The sequence below is a fragment of the Brachionichthys hirsutus genome, chromosome 12 (assembly GCF_040956055.1).
Source record: "Brachionichthys hirsutus isolate HB-005 chromosome 12, CSIRO-AGI_Bhir_v1, whole genome shotgun sequence".
NCBI lineage: Eukaryota > Metazoa > Chordata > Actinopteri > Lophiiformes > Brachionichthyidae > Brachionichthys > Brachionichthys hirsutus.
Window position 1 is genome coordinate 204,529 of NC_090908.1, and position 23,839 is coordinate 228,367.

Below are 23,839 nucleotides of genomic sequence, written 5' to 3' on the forward strand. Positions count from 1 at the left end.
GCGTCTACCTGTACTCTGGACGTAAGGGCCTACCTGTACCCGTACTCTGTACCTGTACTCTGTACCTGTACCTGTACTCTGCACCTGTACCTGTACTCTGGACGTAAGGTACGTGTACACCTGCTTTCAGATTAGGTACGACGTATGTTAACGTAGCCAATAATGCTACGTTACATCTACAACGATGTAACTAACACTACAACGCCGTCTATTGTGTAACCAACGCCGTCTATTGTGTAACTAACGCCGTCTATTGTGTAACCAACGCCGTCTATTGTGTAACTAACGCCGTCTATTGTGTAACTAACGCCGTCTATTGTGTAACCAACGCCGTCTATTGTGTAACCAACGCCGTCTATTGTGTAACCAACGCCGTCTATTGTGTAACTAACGCAGTCTATTGTGTAACTAACGCCGTCTATTGTGTAACTAACGCAGTCTATTGTGTAACTAACGCAGTCTATTGTGTAACTAACGCCGTCTATTGTGTAACCAACGCCGTCTATTGTGTAACTAACGCCGTCTATTGTGTAACTAACGCCGTCTATTGTGTAACCAACGCCGTCTATTGTGTAACCAACGCCGTCTATTGTGTAACCAACGCCGTCTATTGTGTAACTAACGCCGTCTATTGTGTAACTAACGCAGTCTATTGTGTAACTAACGCAGTCTATTGTGTAACTAACGCCGTCCTATTGTGTAACTAACACTTATCATCGCGTCTTCTAACGGCTGTTTATTGACACGCTAATACTTCGATCTTTTCCATCGATCTATCCCAGTAGGCTCCTCCCCATCAGGCCACGTTCGGCCTGTTGACTTTCCTGTAATAAGAAAAAGAAAATATTTCGATTTCAGGCTGCGAGAACAGAAACTGAGGAATAGAAACCCTCCTGTAGTGGGTACAGACCAGTGTGTAACCAGTACAGACCAGTGTGTAACCAGTACAGACCAGTGTGTAACCAGTACAGACAGTGTGTAACCAGTCCATACCAGTGTTTAACCAGTACATACCAGTGTGTAACCGCTACAGACCAGTGTGTAACCAGTACAGACCAGTGTGTAACCAGTACATACCAGTGTGTAACCGCTACAGACCAGTGTGTAACCGCTACAGACCAGTGTGTAACCAGTACAGACCAGTGTGTAACCAGTACATACCAGTGTGTAACCGCTACAGACCAGTGTGTAACCAGTACATACCAGTGTGTAACCAGTACATACCAGTGTGTAACCGCTACAGACCGGTGTGTAACCAGTACAGACCAGTGTGTAACCAGTACATACCAGTGTGTAACCAGTACAGACCAGTGTGTAACCGCTACAGACCAGTGTGTAACCAGTACATACCAGTGTGTAACCGCTACAGACCAGTGTGTAACCAGTACATACCAGTGTGTAACCGCTACAGACCAGTGTGTAACCAGTACAGACCAGTGTGTAACCAGTACAGACCAGTGTGTAACCAGTACAGACCAGTGTGTAACCAGTACAGACCAGTGTGTAACCGCTACAGACCAGTGTGTAACCAGTACAGATCAGTGTGTAACCAGTACAGACCAGTGTGTAACCAGTACAGACAGTGTGTAACCAGTACATACCAGTGTGTAACCAGTACAGACCAGTGTGTAACCAGTACATACAGTGTGTACCCTTTACAGGAGGTTACACACTGGTCTGTACTGGTTACACACCGGTCTGTACTGGTTACACACTGGTCTGTACTGGTTACACACCGGTCTGTACTGGTTACACACTGGTCTGTAGCAGTTACACACTGGTCTGTACTGGTTACACACCGGTCTGTACTGGTTACACACTGGTCTGTAGCAGTTACACACTGGTCTGTACTGGTTACACACTGATCTGTACTGGTTACACACTGGTCTGTAGCGGTTACACACTGGTCTGTAGCAGTTACACACTGGTCTGTAGTGGTTACACACTGGTCTGTACTGGTTACACACTGGTCTGTACTGGTTACACACTGGTCTGTACTGGTTACACACTGATCTGTACTGGTTACACACTGGTCTGTAGCGGTTACACACTGGTCTGTAGTGGTTACACACTGGTCTGTACTGGTTACACACTGGTCTGTACTGGTTACACACTGGTCTGTAGCGGTTACACACCGGTCTGTAGCGGTTACACACTGGTCTGTACTGGTTACACACTGGTCTGTAGCGGTTACACACTGGTCTGTACTGGTTACACACTGGTCTGTAGTGGTTACACACTGGTCTGTACTGGTTACACACTGGTCTGTACTGGTTACACACTGGTCTGTAGCGGTTACACACTGGTCTGTACTGGTTACACACTGGTCTGTAGTGGTTACACACTGGTCTGTACTGGTTACACACTGGTCTGTACTGGTTACACACTGGTCTGTACTGGTTACACACTGATCTGTACTGGTTACACACTGGTCTGTAGCGGTTACACACTGGTCTGTACTGGTTACACACTGGTCTGTACTGGTTACACACTGGTATGTACTGGTTACACACTGGTCTGTACTGGTTACACACTGGTCTGTACTGGTTACACACTGGTCTGTAGCGGTTACACACTGGTCTGTAGTGGTTACACACTGGTCTGTAGTGGTTACACACTGGTCTGTACTGGTTACACACTGGTCTGTACTGGTTACACACTGGTCTGTACTGGTTACACACTGGTCTGTACTGGTTACACACTGGTCTGTAGCGGTTACACACTGGTCTGTACTGGTTACACACTGGTCTGTACTGGTTACACACTGGTCTGTACTGGTTACACACTGGTCTGTACTGGCTACACACTGGTCTGTACTGGTTACACACTGGTCTGTAGCGGTTACACACCGGTCTGTAGCGGTTACACACTGGTCTGTACTGGTTACACACTGGTCTGTAGCGGTTACACACTGGTCTGTACTGGTTACACACTGGTCTGTAGTGGTTACACACTGGTCTGTACTGGTTACACACTGGTCTGTACTGGTTACACACTGGTCTGTACTGGTTACACACTGGTCTGTACTGGTTACACACTGATCTGTACTGGTTACACACTGGTCTGTAGCGGTTACACACTGGTCTGTAGTGGTTACACACTGGTCTGTACTGGTTACACACTGGTCTGTACTGGTTACACACTGGTCTGTACTGGTTACACACTGGTCTGTAGCGGTTACACACCGGTCTGTAGCGGTTACACACTGGTCTGTACTGGTTACACACTGGTCTGTAGCGGTTACACACTGGTCTGTACTGGTTACACACTGGTCTGTAGTGGTTACACACTGGTCTGTACTGGTTACACACTGGTCTGTACTGGTTACACACTGGTCTGTACTGGTTACACACTGGTCTGTACTGGTTACACACTGATCTGTACTGGTTACACACTGGTCTGTAGCGGTTACACACTGGTCTGTACTGGTTACACACTGGTATGTACTGGTTACACACTGTCTGTACTGGTTACACACTGGTCTGTACCCACTACAGGAGCATTCGGGGTAAAGTCATGATTTTGCAGGTCATGCATGGCCTTCAAAGGCAGTCTCTGTCAAAGACATTCCGTAGCGGCCGATGGATTGTCCCGGTCTCTATCTCTGTGTTCCCCACCAGGATCAAAGATGTCTCCAAAGATCAAGGCAGGCTCTGTGGTGGAGATGCAGGGAGATGAAATGACACGAGTCATTTGGGATCTCATTAAGGAGAAACTCATTTTCCCGTACCTGGAGCTCGACCTGTACAGGTGAGACGCCGTAGGGCGTGGTGCTGCGTTACCACACAACTAAGTCCGACATTTAGTGACCGTTCCTGCGGGGCTTTCTACCTTGATTGGTTTTGCTGTTTATTATGGGTGGAGTCGGGTTAGGGTTGTAACGAGGCGTTCAAGGACGTGCTACGGGGCGGGGCTTTTACCATCCTCATTCTCAAACGGTGATCGGTCGGAGCACCGATTCTTCATTTGACCTTCCTCTTATCGTTCTCGTGGACTTTGGAGTTGTTTGATGTTCCGTGTACTATAGTGTACAGCATTATGAACTAAAGTTGGTTCTGTGTCAAAATGCATAAAGAGCGGATCATCACAATGAAAGCAGGTCAGAGGTCATGGCTGCTTTCAGTCCACACTGAATGTTGAGCTTCAACGTTTGCTGTTTAGCTGGGATCATTCACATTTTAACATTAAACCCATTTATGGATTCAAGAAGCAGTTAAAAATAAACATTGACTCTGATTCATGTTGCTGTATAAAGATACCAGAACCATCTAGAACCTTCTGGTGCTGATCCAGATCACCGTGTGGACGGTGTACATCCAGTTAGGAGGGGAGCGAGCTGCTTGGGGGAGGTCTGTGCTCTGGGTGATGTTCTAGTTTCCGTTGTATTGATTATTAGATTCTAACATTCACCTGCGAATCTTCACACATCAAGATGCTCGTCTTGATCACGTGACACGTTACTAAAAAATGAGTAAAAAAGGAGAAAAGGCCAACTGAGGAGGAAGAAGAGGAGATGACGACCTCCAAGAAAAGAAAGACAAACCAGGGGTCATACCTAAAACACAGCAGGTGACTCGTGCACCAAGTCCGCTCTGCATAATATGTGGAGACGAGCTAGAAAACGGGATAGTGGGCTAATAATCGTTTAGTGGTTATATTTCATTTAATTCCCCGGCATGAAAGCGCTCCATTCATGCATTCATTTAGTACGTACGTCATTCTCAGTAGTTATTACTGAGAATGACGTACGTACTAAATGAATGCATGAATGCATGAAAGCGCTCCATTCATGCATTCATTTAGTACGTACGTCATTCTCATTAGTTATTACTGAGAAAGTTCAACTTTGTTTTCCCAATTAACGCAATGATTATTCTGAAAATGCCAATACTGTCTGCTACATTGATAAGCGTGTTGTGTTATATTAGAATCTAATAACAGTGACTTAAATGTGAGATATGTTTGAGGTGGCCTAAGAACAGAAAAGCACATCAGAGCTAAATGTTTTACCTCTTCCTGCCTAGCTACGACCTCAGTATCGAGAACCGAGATGCAACAGGTGACCAGGTGACAGTCGATGCTGCAACGGCGGTCCGGCAGCACAACGTAGGAATCAAATGTGCCACCATCACGCCGGATGAGAAGCGTGTGGAGGAGTTCAGACTGAAGCAGATGTGGCGCTCGCCAAACGGCACCATCCGTAACATCTTAGGAGGCACGGTGTTCAGAGAAGCTATCATCTGCAAGAACATCCCGCGTCTGGTCCCTGGTTGGGTCAAGCCCATCATCATCGGCAGGCACGCCCACGGAGACCAGGTACCGGACGGCTCACTTTATGATGTTCAGCGGAAACGCTGCGTTAGCGTACGAGGAGGCGGAGACCGTTTCCTCTGGGCAGACATCGTGGGAGAGAACCCTCGAACACAGAAACAACAGCACAGTCGTCGTAAGGCGGTGACCCCCGACCTCACCACAGCCAGCTATTGATGATCCTTCTGATGGCTATGGAAGATAAATCAATCAATCAATGAAATTCCATTCGTGTCTCAGGTTTTGAAGGACATATTTAGTGATTCACAGTTTCACAGTTTCATTATTTCCAGATTCCATTAGAGTTATCTTATTAGCAGTAAACACACATCAGGCTCCGTTCTGTGTTTTTTGAGTTTTATTATGGTATGTTTTACTATTTACTAATATCCGTTTCGTTGCACTGAAATGATTCTGATGAGAATGAAAACTAGAGTTACTCTGATGAACCTGCTCCTGGTTACTTCTGCAGGTCATCAGAAACAGTTCATGATTATATTATATGTATTCCATCAGCCCATAATGTGAAGCATCAAAGTCTGCCGATGGTGGGGGGGCCGTGGCATTGATTAATTGATTAACCCGGATCTTCGTCCACATGATGCTTGCAGTACAAAGCCACGGACTTCGTGGTACCTGGGCCTGGGAGAGTGGAGATGACGTACACACCTGTAGAAGGAGAGTCCCTCACGTTCCTCATCCATGACTTTAAGGGTAAGAACAGGGGGGGGGGGCAACATGCTGCTGTGTTGATATACACACACTTTTTAATGAATGAAAAATAACTTAATAACTATTGCATGGCATGCATTTTTAATTTCTCATGGCTATTTGGGGTGATTGGGACCTGATGAGTGTAAAAATATTATTGATATTTTTAGTCATGATGTAGTTACTGAGAAAAAGGATGGCAACATTCAGGATATTCATTTTCAATTGTGATGGAACAAATAGTCACAGGTTAGGGTCCTAGACCACCTCAGACCCGATCCTTGGATCCGAGGCGGGGGGGGGGGGGTTAGGGTTCTAGACTACCTCAGACCCGATCCGAGGCGGGGGGGGTTAGGGTTCTAAACTACCTCAGACCCGATCCGAGGCGGGGGGGGTTAGGGTTCTAGACTACCTCAGACCCGATCCTTGGATCCGAGGCGGGGGTTAGGGTTCTAGACCTCAGACCCGATTCTCCGGCTCCCTCCCACCACCAAAAACATGCGACTTAGGTCCAGGTCGTTTCATTGACTTACCTGGTTAAATGAAGCTACACGCTGGTACAATGCATCCCCGAAGCCAGAGACGAGCTCGTGGGACATTCCGTGTCCCGTCACTGGGGGAAGGAGCGAGCGCTCGTCTAAATGTGGGAGATAATTTTATACAGCACATTGAGTACGAACACAAAATGTGCACAGTGCTGATGAACGTACAGTAAGTGTATACATGTGTGTCCAGATTCCAGTGGGGTTGCCATGGGGATGTACAACACAGATAGCTCCATCAGGGACTTTGCCCACAGCTCTTTCCGGATGGCCCTGGACAAAGGCTGGCCTCTGTACCTCAGCACCAAGAACACCATCCTGAAAAAGTACGACGGTCGCTTCAAAGACATTTTCCAGGAGATCTACCAAAAGTAAGATTACAATCCACACAGATGCCTGCAAACGATCTTCCTGCCAGACGGCATTCATCCGCCGTCATGTGTGTCCAGGAAATACCGCGCAAAATTTGAGGCCAAAGGCATCTGGTACGAGCACCGTCTGATCGACGACATGGTGGCCCAGGCCATGAAATCTGATGGAGGCTTCGTTTGGGCCTGCAAGAACTACGATGGAGATGTACAATCCGACTCTGTGGCACAAGGTGGTCAGAGATGTCAGACGTCATGGAGACCCTGCTAACCTCGATTCTGTGTTGATGTGGTTTTGCGTGACCCCGTTTCAGGCTTCGGCTCCCTCGGCATGATGACCAGCGTGCTGATTTGTCCTGATGGATGCACGGTGGAGTCTGAGGCTGCCCATGGCACGGTGACTCGCCACTACAGACAACACCAGCAGGGAAGAGAGACCTCCACCAATCCCATGGGTAAAATAGATCCTTCTAGCAGCTGTCCTAAAGCGGCCCTTCACCAACGACAGCTGCTTTTGTTCTGCGCCACCAGCATCCATCTTCGCGTGGACACGGGGCCTGATTCACCGGGCAAAGCTGGACGGCAATGGCGAGCTGCGGCTGTTCTGTGAGACGCTGGAGGCTGTCTGCATCGAGACCATTGAAGCTGGCTTCATGACCAAGGATTTGGCCATCTGCATCAAAGGCCTGCCAAAGTGAGGAGCTTCCTGTCTGTGCTGCTGCCGAATAATACGAGGAACCGGAGAACCCACACAGACACGGGGAGAACATGCAGAGAGGCCCCAAGCTGGATTTGAACCCAGTCCCCCTGTGCCATGGCATTGTTAGCTATCATGTTTTCCTTATATACAGCGAGCTGTTATCTATATTTGTGGACATTGATCCTCAACAAGTTTGAATGTTGAGGATCTTAAACGGTAATTTAATCGGGACGATTGGCAAAAAGGCAAGTCAGTCTGATTTGTGATATCAAGGCACATTCACTGGACCGTGAGGAACGACTGCCTTTGAACAGGCAGAAACCTTGAGCAGAGCTACAACTCAAGGGGGGCAGATCTCTGATTTGACCAGTTAGGATGAGAGAAGGGAAAGACGACCAGAGACACACTACATGATGTCGTGGCCGGGTGTACGCTAATACTGTGAGCTCCATGGCAACCTGAGGGGGGCAGTAGCGTGCACTAATCACACCCACGCTTCTCTCTCTGCAGTGTAACGCGTGCTGACTACCTGAACACATTTGAGTTCCTGGACAAGCTGGCCAACAGGCTGCAGATGAAGCTGGCCAGTCATCCCAAGCTGTGATGTCACAAGGTCACATGGTCATACACCCTGGGGCGAGGACCAGGAGGCCTCTGACCTGGACCCTGTCAGTGACCTGCCCTTTTAGTAACTGGTCTTCATTGGTACTGGTTTAGTGCCAGTTACAGCCTCAGCCTCCACTTGACCCATGAAAGGTACCCGAACCCAGAACACCTCCTCATTTATCACAGTCATGCAAGGGTTCTGATTGTCTCTCAGTGTGTGTGTGTGTGTGTGTGTGTCAGCGTTATTTCTCTCAAGTCCCAACTCGTAATTTCTGATGATTTGAATTCATTCGTTCCTCTTTTTGAAGACGAGACGATCTGAATCTCATGTCTCATGTAAATATGAATATTTGGGGTGGGGTGTCAAACTCATGTTCTCCGAGGGCCACATCAGCATTGCCCAGTCATGTAGGGGGGGGGGCTCTATCTCAGCACTGAATATCATCTGGGTCGGATCCAGAATGGAGTCAGCAACAAATATTTAATTTGAACATTGAAACCCCATTTACAGATTAGAAGTCAGTTACAAACACATCAACTCTGATTCACTTTTACTTTCCAGCATTTTACTCAAACAAACGTCTGCACAAAGCTCTCGCGGGCCACAGAAAATGACGTGGCGGGCCACATTGGCCCCCGGGCCTTGAGTTTGACACATATGAGCTAAAACATTGAAGGAAATTTAATATATTTTCAAAATAGTAAGTTTTGTTTGATTATTTTGAATAATTTCACACTAAATCAGTTATAAATAACTGAGATTCAATGAAATGATTTATTAATATTTGTCTTCATGCTGTGAAAAATATCAACCTTAAACCTAGAAAGACATTGAAATGTGGTGGAAGGTAGATACATAGATTTTATTAATAATAATTAATATTAAGGGGGCGGATCCAGGAATGCTCTTCCCACTTTCTTCAACGCTGCTACAATAAAAGGCTAATTTTGAGTGGCCTGTTTTTGTGACATCCCATAATTGAGTATAGTGTCTTTGCATGGCCATTTTAACAGCTTTTTGAGTTAAACCCCGGCGAGGTCCCCACTGTCCCCTGTCCTGTACATCAATGTCCAAGTTACACAAGCATTAAAATGTCCCCTGTCACACATGCAATACCTCTCACACCCAAAACCAATAACTGATCAATACAGCTGCCAAGGACCAAACAACAAAACATCTGCAAGCTGCACGCCTTGGTTTGGAACCCGGGACCCACCTTTCTGGCTGGGAGTCAAGTGTGCTACCCACTGCGCCACTAAGCCCTGCGTGTTACATGATGATCAGTAGACTGGGTTCAGATCCAGTACCACGTATGAAAAACACAAGCGGGTTTATTTTAAACACACAAAATAAACAGCTGGTAAAACACACCGAGCTGCTGGCTGGCTCAATCAGCTGATCCAACCAGCTGGGGGGTTAGGAACAGCTGACTGTCAGGAGGCGGGGCCTGTCACCCTTTTGAACACGCTGTTCAGGGCAGGACATTGTTCCAGAAACGTCCACAAGAGGGCGTACGGGTTAGGGTCTCGCGTTGGTTTCAAACCCAGGACCGTCTAGCAGGGAGTCGAGTGCGCTACCCACTGCACCAGCGACACCTGTTACCCTGCCAAGCATTAGGATAAATGGGCAGGAGCATTGATTACTTGAGGCCAGCGGCACTGGTTTTGAATCCAGTATGACGTCACCTGGTCGGAGACACGCCCACTCCACATAAGTCATAATGAAAAAGCACAGCGTAGTGGTCTGTGGTAGGACTTGGTAATGCCTTGAGTTCCCTCACCTGTACGGTGGCGTGGTCGGTAGGGTTGCCGACTCACGGCCGGAGGAGCTGGGTTCGCATCCAACTGTGGGCGTGGGGGTGGAGTAGGGGCAGCAGGGTAGGCCTAGGGCCTTACCTGGGCGGAGTGAACTGGACCACTGGTCCACTCCACTCCGCCCAGGTGTGCCCTGGACCCACCCTGCTGCCCCTGCTCCATCTCATTCCCGTAGTGGGATTCGACACCAGGGCCATTTTGCCCCCCTCAACAATGCTACCAACCACGCCACCGTGTCGGTGAGGAAACTTGCCCTGTTATTACAAGGTTATTACTATGTAATAAGTTGATATTTCAGAAAAAAGGTCCATGGAACATTAACTTTCTGGTCATATGTGATCATCATTAAAATTGTCCCAAATAACAGGAAGAATGCTTTTCTTCAGAAAATTAATATATTCTCCTCTATCAATATTATTTTTAGGAAACAATATCGAATTAATGACCCCTCTTAAAAGCACAGAATACCATTATTGATCCCCCACCGGCTACTCATGTTGTATGGAAAGGAAAATAAGCACATTTTACTTTGGGTCTCTGGTATCAGGGGGCCGGGCCAAATGTGGAAGTGGGCCGTAGTTTGGGGACCCCTGACGAAGAGAGACGGGGTTTGGACCAGCGTGTTCAGCGTGGCCGAATTACGTCAGAGGGATCCGGTTTCCACGTTTGTACAACGTAGCGTTCTCGCGATAATTCAATTTAAACTTTTCCCATAGAAATGAATGGAGTTTGGGACCTTTCTGGTTCTATTCCAGAAACGGCCATAAGATGGCGACATGCTACCCTCTTGTGGAGACATGGGCCGCTTCAGTGAACATGAGCGTCTGAAGTTTACAATCAGCATAAATATACACACAAATAAACGTCTTAACAACTTGTAACTTGACACACTGGAAACGTGGGTGTGACGACGTGATGGACGTGTAAAGGTTTAATTTCGTCATATCTCAGGAACGGAAGGTCGTACAGAGGCGGGGGTTGGACCGGCGTGTTCAGCATAGCCGAAATATGGCGGGTAGACCCACTTCAAGTCTCTACAACGTACGGTTCACGCGATATTTCGATTTCAAATGTTTGGAACATTTCTGCCATGAAAGTCCAGTCCCACGGACTGGGTCCTTGAGTTCAGAGTCAAGTCTCATGTCTGTGGTTGCTGGGATAGAAACCGAGGCCCCGTAGAAATTCACACTTTGTAAGTTGTTTTCACAGTAAATACTCATGGGTACCGCGTTTTCATCAGTAGGGTCAGCGTTATTAAGCGGTATCCCCAACAGGCTGGGTCGGCTGAGGAGCTGGATCCCCGTGCAGTTTTGTCCCGGTCACAGTCTGGGCACCCCGCAGTACAGCATGGACAGCGAGAGCAAGTCTAAATACATAAAGGAATCGCCCCCTGCTTCTTCATGCCGTCCGTGTTTTTCTCTTTTCACAGGCTCTCAGTCTTTAGGGAGGGAATGAATTGAAGATGGAGTTTCAGGGACTTCCCAGAGTTCAGACTGAACAGAGACATAAGATGAGGTCAGAAGTTAGATAGTGGAACAATCTGCTCAAGTAAAAGAGCCTAGAAGGACTTTGACTTTATAACTGACCGACCACAGAGGGTGAGGGTGGTCCCTGGAGGATCAAAGTCAGATTTTGGTTTGCATTGCCTGCGGTAAGTCACACCTGTTCCAGGTGCCCCTCATCACTGGTCCTGTTCATAATCTTTATGGACAGAATTGCAAGGCAAAGCCAGGGGCCGGAGGGGCCGGAGGGGCCGGAGGGGGTCTGGTTTGGTTTATGTGGACGATGTTGTGCTGTGGCTAGCCTGGACCTCCAGCGTGTACTGGGGCGGTTTGAATGAGAAGCGAATGGGATGAGATACGTACACGGACAACGGGGAAACACGAAATATAGGCAGGCAGGCAGGTGTGTCTCCAGGTGTTCAGCCAACTCGCCCACGGCCACGCCCACACTGCAAGAGAAGCAGATAGCACAGCAGACCGTGACAGGTGGCCCTTTTTGCACACACAGATTAATCAAGAGGAGCAAGTCTTGCAGCAGGAAGGATGTAGGACCGACCCCCCCACAAACACTCCCACGGATCCTTTCCTGTGTGGTCAGTCGTGTTACTATGCTGTTATTCCTGAAACAGATGAATTAGTGCACAGGAAGAGCTGCCCTTAAACTCTCCGGCTACTGCCGGCCTTCTCTTAAGTGTGTTTATGAGCGAGTATGTCTGATAAACAGACTCCAGTGAGGTCTAATATTCATGACCTAAACACCTCCCTGCTAAACTCGTTAGGCTCTAGCTTGAGGGGAGCTAAACATTCCAGCCTGAGTCTGATGCATTACGAGCAGCAGCCCCGAGGAAACGCCAAGCTTTGATGTATATTGTCCTATTTCCAATGCTTCAGTCACAGAACCACCCATTGGTTGTTTCTGAAGAGGATCGGCCATTACCTCAACATATGGAAACGCCTTCGTAAAGAAGGCCCACCAGGTCCTACTTTCTGAGGAGGCTGAGGCGAGCAGGTATGGGCACCTTGCAACGGACCTCGGAGAGACCTCGGAGAGCAGCCTACCCACCGTCAGCGACATCTACAGCAGGCAACCTGCATCATGAAGGACCCCACCCACCCTGCACACGGACTGTTTGGCCCCTCCCATCATGAAGGACCCCACCCACCCTGCACACGGACTGTTTGGCCCCTCCCATCATGAAGGACCCCACCCACCCTGCACACGGACTGTTTGGCCCCTCCCATCATGAAGGACCCCACCCACCCTGCACACGGACTGTTTGGCCCCTCCCATCATGAAGGACCCCACCCACCCTGCACACGGACTGTTTGGCCATACAATAGAAATAACATTTCTATTGTATGGCTTTCGAGCTGACAAGAAACCCACTGGATACACACAATAGCATTCCCAGTGGGTGCAGGCCTACCGTGCAGGTCTACCGAGCAGGCCTACCGTGCAGGTCTACCGTACAGGCCTACCGTGCAGGCCTACCGTGCAGGTCTACCGAGCAGGCCTACCGTGCAGGTCTACCGTGCAGGTCTACCGTGCAGGCCTACCGTGCAGGTCTACCGAGCAGGCCTACCGTGCAGGTCTACCGTACAGGCCTACCGTGCAGGCCTACCGTGCAGGCCTACCGTGCAGGTCTACCGAGCAGGCCTACCGTGCAGGTCTACCGTACAGGCCTACCGTGCAGGCCTACCGTGCAGGTCTACCGAGCAGGCCTACCGTGCAGGTCTACCGTGCAGGCCTACCGTGCAGGTCTACCGAGCAGGTCTACCGTGCAGGTCTACCGAGCAGGTCTACCGTGCAGGCCTACCGTGCAGGTCTACCGTGCAGGTCTACCGAGCAGGCCTACCGAGCAGGCCTACCGAGCAGGTCTACCGTGCAGGTCTACCGTGCAGGCCTACCGAGCAGGCCTACCGTGCAGGTCTACCGAGCAGGTCTACCGAGCAGGTCTACCGTGCAGGTCTACCGTGCAGGCCTACCGTGCAGGTCTACCGTGCAGGCCTACCGTGCAGGTCTACCGTGCAGGTCTACCGTGCAGGCCTACCGTGCAGGTCTGCCGTGCAGGTCTACCGTGCAGGCCTACCGTGCAGGTCTACCGTGCAGGCCTACCGTGCAGGTCTACCGTGCAGGTCTACCGTGCAGGTCTACCGTGCAGGCCTACCGTGCAGGCCTACCGTGCAGGCCTACCGTGCAGGCCTACCGTGCAGGTCTACCGAGCAGGTCTACCGAGCAGGTCTACCGAGCAGGTCTACCGTGCAGGCCTACCGTGCAGGCCTACCGTGCAGGTCTACCGTGCAGGCCTACCGTGCAGGTCTGCCGTGCAGGTCTACCGTGCAGGCCTACCGTGCAGGCCTACCGTGCAGGCCTACCGAGCAGGTCTACCGAGCAGGTCTACCGAGCAGGCCTACCGTGCAGGCCTACCGTGCAGTGTGACTGGTTAACAAAGAATACAGAATGTGGTCCAGTGGGAGTTTAGTGAAGTATAATTAGAGGCTTGTTTCAAGTGGAGAAGCCCTTACAGTAACAAAGCTGTGACGGTGACAGACTGATGGGATGTAATGGGAGGTTAGGACGACACCGGAGGTCCTTCTCATGAACGGATGCCCAGGTGCAATACTGCAATACGTAATGGACACGCGCCGTCTCTGAGACTGGGAAAGACGTCTGGGAAAATCCCACGGGACTGCGAGTGTCTGCACATTTAGCTGGTTGCTGCACTGACATGTTGTGTAGTGACTGAACAGGATCAACAATGCTCCTGTACCATCTTTCAGCAATTGTATGGCAGAAACATTTTTTGTCCACCTACGTTGTACATGTTATGTGTCTTTTTAATTTATTGTATTTTGAAATGCTCCTCTTAGACAGAGTGTTTGGTTGTACTTGTACTGTAATACAAACTATTGTTTGACTGTGCTTGTACTGTAATACAAACTATTGTTTGACTGTACTTGTACTGTAATACATACTATTGTTTGACTGTACTTGTACTGCTCTCTATCTAATAAATATATTCATCATCATACAGTATCTACTGTGGCGGCTGTGGGTCGTCCACAGTGACGCGTGGCGAGGTTCATGGCGATGAGGCACTGACTTTTGGGCAGAATGTCTGCTTTTGTCTCCGGACGCTTGCTGGAGCCTCGTTCAGCCCCTCTTTGACTATGCTAGCACCTCCTGGTATTCAAACATCAAAATGTCCCTGAAAACCAGGCTCCAAACCTCCCAAAACAAACTGATTCGGCTACTCCTCACTCTGGGGCCCATGACCCACCTTCTTCCTGGACATTTTGCTAGCCTAAAATGGCTCAGGGTAGAAGACAGGGTTAAACAGCTCAAAATGGGATTGGCATTTAAAATAGTCAATGCAGCTCTGCCCTCAGTCCCCTCAATCCCTGCATACCTGACGGAACACCTCCACAGATTTAGTGACACCCACAGCCACAACACTAGAGGGAGCTCAAACAACAACCTGATTACCCCCTCCTATAGGACTAACATGGGTAAATCATCTTTTTACAATACTGCCCCCTAAGGGTGGAACTGTTTGACTCCTGCCCTCAAAACATGCACCTCTTTGGCCTCCTTCAAAAAGGCCCTAAAAATACACCTTTCTGGGGGACAGAAACGGAGATAGTCATCACGACTCTCTCCGGATCAAACCCCCCCCCCCCCCCCCTTTTTGTCCACCTACGTTGTACATATTATGTGTCTTTTTAATTTATTGGTATTTTGCATCTTTTTATTTGTATTGTTAAATGTCGATGATTTGTGTACGAAGGACTTTCAACAGAAACAAGACCGCAAGGACTTTTTAGAAATGCTCCTCCTAGATGTTTGACTGTACTTGTACTGTAATACATGCTGCTGTGTGACTGTACTTGTACTCTAACATTCTATCTAATAAATATATTCATCATCACAATGTGATTTACAAACTTAGGAACCGTACAGAGATTCTTATTTACCATTTGACTGGCAGCAGTTAACAGGATTAAAAGTCAAATAAGCAGCAAGTGATTGCAGCTAGCACATTTGCCCATTAAATGCGACTCTATTGTCTATCATGCATTTTGCTCCATCCCTCACGCTGCCTTGCTACATAACAGAACATAGACTCAGCCAAGTCTTACCCAGCTCCTTTGGGGTCACCGACCTGGTGAGACTTCAGGAGCGGCAGATTCTCGCCTTAGGGCGACAGTGGTTGAGCGGGTCGTCCTACGACCGAGAGGTTGGCGGTTCGATCCCCGGCTCAGGCGCATGTGTACGCTGTTGTTGTGTCCTTAGGCAGGACACTTCACCCACACTGCCCGGGCGCATGCGCACGCTGCGACCAGCAGCAGTTCAAACTGCTGTAAACCAAATTGCCCTCCAAGGGACAGATTAATAAAGTATTAAGTATTATTGACAGAGACAATGCACAAAAGCACGGAGACGCTGCTGACTCGAGGGACGGCGGCCGCTGGCTCCGGAGCGCTGTTCAGGGCTAATTACAACAGAGAACATGTTCAAGTGAAACAAATGTCTTCTTGCAGTGTAACAGTGGAATGGTACAGTCCAAACATTCCATATCAAGCTTTGCATTATGAAGTATTCACTGAATGAAAACCTGTTCACACTTCCAAACATCCTAATCCTAAAGGAAGATGAATATAGTCATTGCCCTCAGACCCTTACCCTAAGCCTAAGCCTGCTGGGTTCTGGCTCAGTGGACTCACTTTATCAAGAGAGGAGCAATATAAGACACATCTGTCTATTCTTGTCTTTTCTACAATGTGATTATTGTCTTACTATAACAGATCACAGTTTCTCTCTCTCTCTCTGTGATGGGGATAAAGCTAAAAACAGAATTGAGTCTATTCAAGACACTTTTCATTCCCTCGGAACAACGTCTTCCTCAGGAACATCGCCTCAAATCCTCCCATTAGATTCATTTCTCCCTTTAGAACGCTGCTGTAAAGAAGAGGGTCTCTGTTGGACGTTGATCAGGCTTTACCTGATCAGTGATTCAGCTGAGAAGCTGGTTTGCAGTAAGGATGTATGGAGTCACTATTCGGCTTGTGTGGGCTTTGGCTGGTTTTCAGGAGCAGAGAAACTGAAGTTTAATTCAGGGATTAGTTTAAAAATAGCTTAGTTTAAACCATCTCACAGACCTTCTCCTCATTGTCAGTCCTGTGTACATGGAATAGCAACCCCCGGAACTTCTGATGTATGGCACGGTGATGGTGATGGTGATGGTGATGATGATGCTTTCACTGAAATATTAGAAGAACAGTTAATAAACAAAAGTAATTACTGACTCAACCCCATGCTGGTAGAAAGTCGTGGTCATTTCTAGAGCGACACAGCAAAAACAAAACAAAACAAATAAAACTGGATTCATTGATCCGGTTGGGCATTTAACACTTTATCAGCGTGATGTATTTGACGAGATTCTCACACACATGCCGGTAGAAAAGGCAATGACACCCAGGCTGCATTTTTTACACTGTTGCCATGGCGATGGCAACCCCTACTATGGGGAGGGGACCGACGCCAGCTTTGTTGGACAGCCACGAAATTCGGTACAGACATGCGTCATGTCAGGGCAAATAAAAATGTATTATGGCCACGCCCCCAGACACACAGGGAGGCGGCCATATTGGATTTAAACTTAAAAACTCCTGATGGCAGATGGCCATTTCATTTCAATTTTTTTTTTTCATTTTCTAACCGCTTAATCCGTTATCGGGTCGCGGGCCAAGCTGGAGCCAATCCCAGCAGTCAATGGGCAAGAGGCGGGGGACACCCTGGACAAGCCGCCAGTTCATCGCAGGGCTGGCAGATGGCTATATAATCCAAATAACGATTTGACTAAACTGTGAGCCACTAATGCAGCTCAAATCTAAGCACTCAGGACAAAAGCGGCGTGCGTCGGCGGGTCAGCTCATCGCCCCGTCGGCCGGCGAGGGCCTACAACGCCGCTTGCGGCTTTAATTTACGTTGTTTTCTTAAACTGACATCACACAGAAAAGCAGTTTGAATCAAATTTTAGAATCTTAAATGTAAGTCTGGGCCAGTTTTAGTTCCTGCCAAGTCATCGAATTTCAATTTTTAGGAAGCTAAACAGAACTTCATTCACTTTCAGATTCAGCCTCTGGCACAGGAATCACTGGAGGAAATGCTGCGACTCTGGTGGTTTGAACTTCATGACCTTTCTAAACAAATGCTGCTGATGTGAGGTTTTACTTTCCAGCAGAGCATTTCAGATATCTCTGACGCAGAACACTGCAAGCTGCAGATGCAGGAAATGTATGCTAGTTTAGCTTGAAGAGCTTTTCAGACTAAGAACAATCGTAATCGTTGCGCCTATGGACTCAGCATTGTATGAAACGTCTGGCACCATGTCCTGTTGGGGGGCTATTAGGTCTATTAGTAGCGCCCTTACAAGCTGCGTAGCAACGGCAGCGATCGATGCCAAAGGCAAGAGGTAGTATGGAGAAGCATCTGGAGATGGCATTCAGTGAAGCTAGTTTAGCTAGTTTAGCTAGTTTAGCCCAAGCACTGGCGTGACTATGATTGTTTGTGCATTGAGTTGAGTGGCTGGCAGACCACTCCCACAGTGGAAAGAACGATGTGTAATACTGGACTCGACAACGTTCACCAAAAAGTCGCTCGCGCGTGTGTGCGTGTGCGTGTGTGTGTGTGGGAGAGACTGAAATTACATGCAATGCGACTGTAAATCTTGCATTGTGTGTGTGTGTGTGTGTGTGTGTGTGTGTGTGTGTGTGTGTGAGAGACTGAAATTACATGCAATGCGACTGTAAATCTTGCATTGTGTGTGTGTGTGTGTAAACCTGCACCGTTTGCTATGGTTCCAAAGGGAGGGGCTGCCCGCCTGGACTCCCTCAGGTTCTTTTCTAATCCTATTGGCCAGAGAGGAAGTTGTTTATGGTGTGTAGGTGTGTATCCAGAACACGGGCCCTGCTTGCCTTTGAGTGTGTGAGTGCCACAGTCAGTGCTTTCCTTCATGTGGTCACTGAATGTTGCCAAAGTTAACATAATTGTGTTGACAGTAAAGCTCCAGCCGACTTGTGACTGGTGTTGGAACAAACATTTGCTGGCTCAGGATCAAACCAAAGACCAAATTCTGCAGTGTGGGATTTAGGAAGACCAGAAAACACAAACGACCACTTTAACCAAGGCTAATGCTAATTAGCTAATGATGGATCGTATCAGCATGATCTATGTTGGGCCAAAATTTTTATATTTCTAGAAACTGTTTCCAGGGTAAAGTAATTACTGGAAGACCCGCCTTCCTCCTCCTCTTCCTCATCTCTATCTTCGACCCAAAGTCATCCAATTTCCAGCAGCGTGATTATTGATCTGTGCAGCATTTATTACTGCTAACTGTCAGTATTAAAACACATCATTGCACACACTTGCTTTTCTTGTCTTATTTCTCTCTGTCTCTTTCTTCTTCATTCTTTCACACACAAACACACTGGCATATAGAAGATAGTGAGGGTTGTTGCCATTTTCTGCATTTAAAACCTCCAGTCTTATCTAAGCCCATCTCTCACGTGACCCCTCCCCATCTGTGTGGGCCGCACGCTCACCACACCACACACACATGCTTGCTGATTCCTGGATGTGTCCCTCTGATCTGCTTCTGATGCTACTGCGGTTTGCAGCTGCAGGGAAATGGCTCTGCATGTTTGTTTCCAACAAGTGGAGGAACTAGGATTAAATATGGTCTTCCTTCTCAGGTGATAAATCCTCAAGCAACAAACTCATGTTTCCTCAAACTAATAAATGTGGTCTTGATGCTGGCAAGTCCAAGTCTGTGGTATTTTAACTTCATCCCGTCTTAATGCTGACTGGATTCTGGTAAAAGGTGTTTGGCAGAGGTGGACGATGTATTGTCTATAACCCTGTGGGTGTATGTTTTTACTAGCGCTCTGTGTGAGCTTTGCTGTATAAGGTGTGTGTGTCTGTGGGGGGGGGGGGGGCTGCATTTAAATGTCATGACTGTTCTCAGTGGATAATTAAGAACGTTTTTTTTCTGGATGTTTTCACGGTGGCGTAGGTGTTAGCATTGTCGAGTCACTGCAAGAAGGCACCAGGTTCCATTCCCATCTGTGCGGCGTTCTCATGTAACACCTGACATACGAGTAGAATTCGTTCTACTCGGAGGACCAAGCTTGTGACTCAAATCACACGTATGTTAAATCTGTTTTTCCCACATATTTCAAACGCATACGAAAACAACTTAATCCGTTCCGGCATCTAAAAACACTCAAATCAACCTTAATGACAATGGAATAAACGTTTTTAATTGCAATATAGACACACAAAATATAATAAATATACATGCATACAAATATATACAGTATTATTGTAATATAAAATGTGGGTTTATTATGTGATTAACGTCGAGACAGACGGTAGCAGCTAACAGCGGTGAGCGGTGCGCTGGAGGGGGCGTCAGACAGTACGTAACACTTTATGCAGTAATTATACCTTACAGGTACTCGTACATGAACTTACACATAGTAGTTCTGCCTCTGGAAGGCTTTGTGTTCTTGACAGCATTCTTCTGGTTGAGTATTGTACACATCATCGATGTACTCCGCTCGTACTGGCGTGTCCCATCACTTACGGACACCACGGTCATGTTGGTGCATAATTTCATGCTTCACCCTAACCCCAACCCCAACTCTAACCCCAACTCTAACCCCAACCCCAACTCTAACCCCAACTCTAACCCCAACCCCAACTCTAACCCCAACTCTAACCCTAACCCCAACCCCAACTCTAACCCCAACCCCAACTCTAACCCCAACTCTAACCCCAACTCCAACTCTAACCCCAACTCTAACCCCAACCCCAACTCTAACCCCAACCCCAACTCTAACCCCAACCCCAACTCTAACCCCAACCCTAACCCCAACCCCAACTCTAACCCCAACCCCAACTCTAACCCCAACCCTAACCCCAACCCCAACTCTAACCCCAACCCCAACTCTAACCCCAACCCTAACTCCAACTCCAACTCCGACTCCAACTCTAACCCCAACTCTAACCCTAACCCCAACTCTAACCCCAACTCCAACTCTAACCCCAACCCCAACTCCAACTCCAACTCTAACCCCAACCCCAACCCCAACTCTAACCCTAACCCCAACCCCAACTCTAACCCCAACCCTAACTCCAACTCCAACTCCGACTCCAACTCTAACCCCAACTCTAACCCTAACCCCAACTCTAACCCCAACTCTAACCCTAACCCCAACTCCAACTCTAACCCCAACCCCAACTCCAACTCCAACTCTAACCCCAACTCTAACCCCAACCCTAACCCCAACCCTAACTCCAACCCCAACTCTAACCCCAACCCCAACTCTAACCCCAACCCCAACTCTAACCCTAACTCCAACTCTAACTCCAACTCTAACCCTAACTCCAACTCTAACTCCAACTCTAACCCCAACCCCAACTCTAACTCCAACTCTAACCCTAACCCCAACTCTAACCCCAACCCTCTAACCCCAACCCCAACTCTAACCCCAACTCTAACCCCAACCCTAACTCCAACCCCAACTCTAACCCCAACCCTAACTCCAACCCCAACTCTAACCCTCCAACCCCAACTCTAACCCCAACCCCAACTCTAACCCTAACTCCAACCCTCTAACCCCAACTCTAACCCCAACCCCAACTCTAACCCTAACTCCAACCCTCTAACCCCAACTCTAACCCCAACCCCAACTCTAACCCTAACCCCAACCCTCTAACCCCAACTCTAACCCCAACCCCAACTCTAACTCCAACTCTAACCCTAACCCCAACTCTAACCCCAACCCTCTAACCCCAACCCCAACTCTAACCCCAACCCTAACTCCAACCCCAACCCCAACCCTAACTCCAACCCCAACTCTAACCCTCCAACCCCAACTCTAACCCCAACCCCAACTCTAACCCTAACTCCAACCCCAACTCCAACCCCAACTCTAACCCCAACCCTCTAACCCCAACTCCAACCCCAACTCTAACCCCAACTCTAACCCCCCCCCCCCCAACCCTAACCTTCACCGCTATGAAGGAGCTCGTCTCTTCAGGTATCGGTTAGCTTCGTCTTCCATTCGTTTAGCTTGCGGTAGAGATTAGAAAGAACTAGACATGTTTGATGAAACCAAACGACATGAAAATAGCCTGAAGAGGAGCCATTCATTGACTGCTGGGTCTGAACGCCTACAGACGGCTGACCTCATCCTCACACTCAAGTGTCTGCAGCACAGGCTGCAAATGTTCAAACGTTAGCATTAGCCAAGTGGTCAAGCATCAAACCCCTGAGACAGCTGAGCTAGAGGATGAGGGCCGGCATGTGCAAACAGCCAGCAGCACTGACTCCGCTGGCGTTGGTGTGTGAGCACGTGCATCGGTCGTGTGAGTGTGCACGGATACTTAAATGTTTGTAAGCATGTAAAACACTCGGTAACCTGACTGCACACTGCAAAGCGCTGTAAAACTGCCTTCTCAGAGCTTCATTTCCTCCAAACCACAAAGCCTCATAAAGCTAAGCGCCACCATTAGCTAATGGCGTCGGCTTCCATACGAACGTCTCTGCTGTCGCTCATTTGGGGAAAACACCCCGAGACGTCTTCCAACGCATGACGTGCTTCTCTCTCAGCTGAGCCAGAGTGAAAAGACTGAAATCACGTCTGATGGCGACGTAGGATCATTAAACCATAGAAGCGTAAATTAGAGCGCCACCTACGGATGCTCCTCTACAGCTTGCCGTCATGGAACATATGAGGACTTCTCCACAGGAGTGGAAACGCCAGTTGACAATCCAGTCCATGCCTGCATCGACATGGACTGAGCTCTTCTTAGCTGCTTGTGTTTTCTCATATGAGAGTAATGAAATCAGCCAGGCAGTTCTCAGTCGGCCTATTTTATGAGCAACTGAGTGCAACAAGAATGTCACGGTCTGTGGATGTGAGCGCGTCCACAGGGTGGGAACCCACTAGACTGTTTACTGACACAACACACTTTAACGGTTTCTGTTCAGTGCAAGAACTTGGAAATCTTTTCATGTGGAGAGACTAGAAAGGCCATTAATTAACACGGATTGATGTATAAATCTGAATCACAGCAGCCCAATGGATATCAGAGATCGTTTTGTAACAGCAACATGACAAGAATCATTTATTTGCCTCCAATAATAAAAAAATAAAACATTGTAGGCGAAAGTTTACTCATTAATTATTGTGATCATTCTTTTCATTAAGGCAAATCAGCAAATCCCGAACATTTTAGAAAACAAGGCAACAAAATTCTAATCCTGATCATTTCTTTTAGCACAAGTGCTTTGAAGTGATACTTCTTTGAACAATGAGCTGCAACCCAGGCTGGTGAATAGCCAGTAGTACAATAGTAAAAGTTACTCCACGTTAAATGCCACAGAGATTATTTAGACATGCTTTACTTGACGAGAGCAATCAAAGAAACTGCAGTGAAGTAGTGAAATGTTCTTCATTATTGGCATCTGCATGAATCACATTAAGTATATACTGTATAGGAGAAAAAGTAATTATTACACAAATAAAACAATTACAACAATAACATCAGCTGGCATCAAAAGAAATATCAAAGACCTACTGAGCTCAATATTTTTACTGTGTCCTTTTGTCCCAAGACAAGTCACTACTATCTCCCAAGTTGTTTCTTCAGTCAAGAAGTTGGTGTTGGTAAACTTCTGGGGACAAGCTCTCCATCCAGGTCCCGAGAGAATCCACAATCCGATCCAGAGGTTCTTTAATCAGCAGCCAAACAACAATAATGGTATTGTTGTTTACAGCTAGATAATGCCCATTCTCCTCTTTCACATAGCTAGCTTAGCTTTTAGCTTCTTTCATCACGTTACCATTTAGCAATATACTGTAATATCCATCTCACATGCATGGTTGACCTCAAAATCTCCTTTGCTGTGCATGAAATACTTTTTAACCCGCACGCTAAATAATATGAGACATGATGAGGAGGAGGAGGAGGAAGGTTGATGTGTCTTCCAGGAGACCAGGTAGAAAGGAAGCAAGGCTGGAAGCTGAGGAGCAGGATTAAAGTTGTTTCATAACAACGCCGGAGCTCTAACAGCCAAGGAACGCCGGAGCTCTAGCAGCAAAGGAACGCCGGAGCTCTAACAGCCAAGGAACGCCGGAGCTCGAGCAGAAAAGGAACGCCGGAGCTCTAACAGCCAAGGAACGCCGGAGCTTTAGCAGCAAAGGAACGCCGGA

At 47.9% G+C, this 23,839-nt stretch overlaps 1 protein-coding gene across 1 annotated transcript; it reads left to right on the plus strand.

Annotated features, from left to right (window-relative positions):
* Nucleotides 1-29: 29 nt before the first annotated feature.
* Nucleotides 30-9,183, plus strand: idh1 (isocitrate dehydrogenase (NADP(+)) 1). Its single transcript, XM_068746034.1, has 9 exons — nucleotides 30-108; nucleotides 3,621-3,750; nucleotides 5,025-5,316; nucleotides 5,922-6,024; nucleotides 6,757-6,934; nucleotides 7,013-7,164; nucleotides 7,246-7,386; nucleotides 7,463-7,625; nucleotides 8,142-9,183. The coding sequence occupies exons 2-9, from the start codon at nucleotides 3,629-3,631 to the stop codon at nucleotides 8,233-8,235; spliced, it is 1,245 nt and encodes a 414-aa protein (XP_068602135.1). The 5' UTR covers nucleotides 30-108; nucleotides 3,621-3,628; the 3' UTR covers nucleotides 8,236-9,183.
* The last annotated feature ends 14,656 nt before the right edge of the window (nucleotides 9,184-23,839 follow it).